This window comes from Salvelinus sp. IW2-2015, linkage group LG2 (assembly GCF_002910315.2).
Source record: "Salvelinus sp. IW2-2015 linkage group LG2, ASM291031v2, whole genome shotgun sequence".
Taxonomy (NCBI): domain Eukaryota; kingdom Metazoa; phylum Chordata; class Actinopteri; order Salmoniformes; family Salmonidae; genus Salvelinus; species Salvelinus sp. IW2-2015.
Window position 1 is genome coordinate 37,749,814 of NC_036839.1, and position 5,393 is coordinate 37,755,206.

Below are 5,393 nucleotides of genomic sequence, written 5' to 3' on the forward strand. Positions count from 1 at the left end.
CAAAGTTGTATGCGCTCACTATGTAGTCGCTCTGGGTATGCAAATGGACTAACAATTATGAAATAAATCATGTTTTGGTGCTAGTAGCTGAACAAAGTGTAGGTATCTCTAATCCTGTCTAGGAACACCTCTGGCCTCTACGTTACACTACAGTACAATACAGCTGCTTTAGAGGTGTCATGTTAGTTGTAAGTACCACCACAGACTGAACCTGTCTGAATATTCACTGTAAGAAGGACATCGAAATTCAAGCCTGGGTCAGACATGATTAAATCAGAAGACTCGGTCTCTGTCTCTATTAGTAGAGCTAAGCTGTTACTCTGTCTCTCTCGCTCTCTCTCTCTCTCTCTCTCTCTTCTCTCTTCTCTCCTCTCATGTCTCTCTCTCTTCTCTCTCTCTCTCTCTCCTCCTTTCTCTCTCTCCTCTCTCTCTCTCTCTCTCTCTCTCTCTGTCTCTGTCTCTGCTCTCTGTCTCTGTCTCTGTCTCTTTCTCTCTCTCTGTCTCTGTCTCTGTCTCTCTCTCTGTCTCTCTTCTCTGTCCTCTGTCTCTTCGTCTTCTCTGTCTCTCTCTCCTGCTCTCTCTCTCTGTTCTCTCTCTCTGTCTCTTCTCTCTGGTCTCTCTTCTCTTCTCTCTCTCTGTCTCTCTGTTCTCTCTCTCTCTCTCTCGTCTCTCTCGTCTCTCTCTGTCTCTCTCTCTCCTTCTCTCTCTCTCTCTCTCTCTCTTCTCTCTCTACTTGTCTCTCGTCCTCTCTTAGTCTCTCTTCTTCTTCTCTCTCTCTCTCATGTCTCCTCTCTCTCTGTCTCTCTTCTCTGTCTTCTCTCTGGTCTACGCTCTATCTCCTGTCTTCTCTCTCTCTCTGTTCTCTCTTCTCTCTCTGTCTCTTCCTTCATTGATTCAGGATTCAAGTTCAAGGGCGTTGCTTTATTGGTCATCGGACAAATGGTGGTTACACACTTGCCAAAGGCAGCAAGTGAGCGTAGATATTATACAAACACGTGAAAATACAACAATACCAAATTATTAACAGTAAACGCATTAACAACATAACAGATAGTATTCAAACAAATAAAAAACATATACAAGATGACTTTTATATTCATATAATAACTCTACAGATGTGTCAAAAATTTTGCAATGTACAATGGATAATCTCTCGCTCTTTCTGTCTCCTCTCTCTCTGTCATCTCTCCTAGTAACTTGTCTCTCTCTCTCATCGTCTCTCCCTTCTCCTCCTACTGCTCTCCAATCTTCTGTCTCTCGTCTCTGTCTCTCTCGATCTTCTCTCTGCTCTCTCTCTCTCTCTTTCTTTCTTTAATCTTCTTTCTGTCTCGCTCTCTCTCTCTGTTCTCTCCTGTCGCTCTCTGTCTTTCTCTCTCTTCTTTCTGTCTCTCTCTCTTTCTTTCTGTCTCTCTCTCTGTCGCGTATCTGTCCCCCCAGGCGAGGGGAGAGTATCCCATCTCTAGAGAGGGCCACTAAGTACAACCCCATGTATGAGAGTGACGGCTACGACGGGCTATAGCCACTACTTACCGCCGCTACCCAGAAGCCCCGCTCTACAGCAGCGCCAGCGCAAGAGGCCTCGACAGACTTCAGCAGCGAGGAGATACGCCACATCTACGAAACAAGCGAAAACTGACCAAGGAGAGTGCTGTGTGTGCCGACTCGTGTGTGAGTGTGTGTGTGTGTGTGTGTTGTGTGTGTGTGTGTGTGTGTGGTGTGGTCGTGCGCGCGGGTGGGGCTGGAGGGACGGTGATAGCCAATGTGTGGGATCCCTTCTCATACTTATCTTATACGTATCGTTGCCTTCTCTTAATCTAATCTGTACTCTCTGGACATAGACCTACCGATTGGACACAACGTCTGTCTGTCATGTAACATTTCTCACCCTGTTAACCCCCACCCACCTTCTTCCACAGGAATCCAGGACAGGATACGCATCATTGAGCTCTACGCGAAGGACCGGCAGTTTGCAGACTTTGTGCGGCAAGCATCAAACGTGAGTGGTAGGCTCAATTCATTCTGTCAGCTTTAACTTGAATATCTGAGAGTGAAAAATCAGACTTTAATGCAGAATGACGTTGGCTGGGAAGACAATTCCAATCCCAGAAACATCTTAACAAGCTTCACAGTATGTCTGTCCAGAGAGACAGGCCAAACGTTAGTGGAGAACAGACAGTCACTCTGGGTCTCTTTTGACTGGCAGCGTATGTCTGTGTCAGAGAGACAGGCCACGTTAGTGGAGGACAGACAGTCACTCTGGTGTCTCTTTGACTGGCAGCGGTATGTCTGTGTCAGAGAGAACACGGCCACGGTTAGTAGGGGAGACAGACCAGTTTCCACATCTAGGTTGTCTCTTGACGGCCAAGCGTATGTCTGTGTCAGAGAGACAGGCCACGTTAGTGGAGACAGACAGTCACTCTGGTGTCACTTTGACTGGCAGCGTATGTCTGTGTCAGAGAAAAGAAGTGTGTGAGGTGTTGCTTTGCATCGCATGGTGATTTTGCAGTCGTATTAGTGTGAATATGTACGACTGCGTGTATATGTGTGTGTGTGCACGAATGTGTGTCACTGTGTGTGCCTAGTCTGTATGCACAGTTAGAGTGCCAAGTGTCTACTGCTCAGTATCCACACTGCCCAGTCTAATCAGTGTTTGTGTGTGTGTCTTCCACAGTGCCCTGGATACACGCAGAGAGAGCGCTCTTGATACACGCAGAGAGAGCGCTCTTGATACACGCAGAGAGAGCGTGTCCACGTAGACCTGTACGGGACTCTCAGCTGTATGCTGTGAAAAACAGGGTGCCCTGTTCTCTTGTCCCACCCCGCTTCCTCCTTTCTCAGTGCCTTCTCTCGATTAGGTGAGCTCTGTTGGAATGGGTGTGGTGGTTGTGGGCAGATCCTCTGCTCATTGGATGTCTTCCTTTTGGGGGAAGACCCGCCTCCCACCATTTGGAATCATATTTGTTACCTGAAATGACATACAAAATGCAATGCTGTCTAGGATACATGTTCTTCAGGTAGCAGATAAGACATGATAAAGTCTTTCCTTTGCATTTAACGTCATATCTCAGKTCGTAGTTGTTGAGGAAAGAACGTAGTTCTCTGAAAGTGTAAATATTGATCCATTGGAATGTTGGATATGTACTATAACGTGTCATTGTATCTGCTGTTGTACATATGTATGAACTAGAGCCAGTTCTCAAAGGGATGGTTTATACCAGGGGTGCACAGCTCAGGCCTTCAGGTAACTCAGGCAACTCAGGTCCTCTGCTGGGACTAAAACCAGCAGACATTGTTGCCCTCTGGACCAGAGCTGTGTGCCCTTGTTCTATACCCAGCTGTAGGTTGTGGGAGATTGAGAGCAGCTGACTGGCCAGTGTCTGTGCTGTCCTTGGTGCTATGGGGCCTGTCTCTGTTGTCTGGGTTTCTGGCCAGTAGTAAGCCTGGGTAGTGTTCTCCTGAAGTTGGGCAGAAGCTTGCTGGATGCACTCTGTTGGCAAATCTCAAGTCTCAGCCCTATATGGCGCTGGTGAGAAGTAGTGCACTTTCTTTCAGGAAAAGTGGAAAATGTAGGGTAAATCTTCAATTTTTATTCTGCTGCAATAAATTCCCTTCTCTCTCTCCCTTTACATCAGGAATCAGTTTGTTTTCTGTCAAAAAAAAGTGTTACGAGAGAGCGAGCGCGAGAGAGAGAGAGAGAGACAGGGAGAGAGAGACAGGGAGAGAGAGACAGGGAGAGAGAGACAGGGAGAGAGAGACAGGGAGAGAGAGAGAGAGAGGGAGAGAGAGACAGGGAGAGAGAGAGACAGGGAGAGAGAGACAGGGATAGAGAGACAGGGAGAGAGAGACAGGGAGAGAGAGAGACAGGGAGAGAGAGACAGGGAGAGGGGAGAGAGAGAGATTGAGAGAGAGAGGGGAAAGGAGAGAGGGGAGAGAGAGGAGAGAGAGACAGGGAGAGGGGAGAGAGAGAGAGAGAGATTGAGAGAGAGAGGAGAGAGGGGAGAGAGAGGAGAGAGAGACAGGGAGAGAGAGACAGGGAGAGGGGAGAGAGAGAGAGATTGAGAGAGAGAGGGGAAAGGAGAGAGGGGAAAGGAGAGAGAGCATGGAGAGAGAAATATTTTGCCCGAGGATCAAAATATAAAAGAAAACACATTTAGAATGGAAACAATCTTCAAGGGAAAAGAAAGCAAACCAAAGATTTTATCAGGCCGTCTGTTTTCAGATATAATGCGATAGAAAAGATTCAAAAAAGAGCATTAAATGTGAATGGGTACACATGTGCTCTGTGGATAAGCAAACTCTTAGCGGCAGCTTTTACTTCAATTGAATTCACCAGCAATGTGAAAAAGGTCCATTCTGTAACCACTAGTTTGGCCATTATCCATGATTTTCAACCTGTAAGCATTTCACATTGAGAGGAGTGGTTTCCATGTTGTTTGTGTGGTATTTATCTGTTCCTCCACGGGTCACGTGCTTGACCCTTATGTCCGGAGTGAATCCTCAAAGTTGCAACTCTTCACGCTATAGATTTACTTTATCACGTTTGTTTTGAATGTGAATAGTCATAAGAATATACAGGATGAATCTGAAACGGCAACCTATTCCCTATATAGTGCGCCACTTGCCTGAAGTAGTGCACCATATAAGGTAGAAGGTCCTATTTGGGACGTAGCCACAGAAATCTAGGAGATATTTCATGTTTTAGGTTCATGTTATCCTGTCCTCTTCTCTCGGTCCTCTGTATGGCTCCCCGTAAGTGAAAACACAGGTTACTCTGGTAAAGCATACGCTTACCTTCCACTGATGACAACGTCATGCCTTTGCAATCTGTGTGTGCATTTTTATATCAATTTTCTCGTGTGCATAAAGCGGTTCTCGACATTCTCCATCTCCATCGGGACACAAAGCCAACGGTTGGATACAGAACTCTGATGTAAATACTATCTAAGGGTTGGTAGTATGTAATTTACACTAGAATGTCAATTTGAATGTGCTTGAAATGTTGACATGTTTCGTTGTACAGTCAGTTTTTTTTTTTTACATAAGCTCTGGTTTAATATTTTTACAATATTACATTACTACTTGCAGTTTTGTCAATGTTTATTCTTAAAAAACAAAGCAATGATTAAAAATACATGTTTTATACTAAATTGTGCTATGTTTGTTACAGAAGTCTCCCGTTGACATACTTGTGTCAAGGATTCCTCATTTTTCTGTAAGGTCTGTGGAAACTTGGTTTGTTTACAGCAGTTTCGCTGAGAGCTTCAATGTAGGGCTATATTCATTCAGATTGGCATCAGCATAGCGGTTGTTTTGCTAGTGTCGGAGGTGGAACTGCGTTAGAACTGTTAAATCCACAAGTGGCACGTTGCGTTACCTTATCGAGGACACTACCA

The 5,393-nt window shown here is 45.5% G+C and overlaps 1 protein-coding gene across 1 annotated transcript in view; it reads left to right on the forward strand.

Moving 5' to 3' along the window:
• The window catches only part of impg2a (interphotoreceptor matrix proteoglycan 2a), a 51,576-nt gene extending 46,534 nt beyond the window's left edge, over positions 1-5,042 (forward strand). Inside the window, 7 exon segments of the mRNA XM_070446376.1 lie at positions 1,351-1,501; positions 1,503-1,526; positions 1,528-1,572; positions 1,574-1,630; positions 1,633-1,645; positions 1,917-1,986; positions 2,711-5,042. Coding sequence (XP_070302477.1) covers positions 1,351-1,501; positions 1,503-1,526; positions 1,528-1,572; positions 1,574-1,630; positions 1,633-1,645; positions 1,917-1,986; positions 2,711-2,756 — 406 coding nt within the window. The 3' untranslated portion in view covers positions 2,757-5,042.
• Positions 5,043-5,393: the final 351 nt, after the last annotated feature.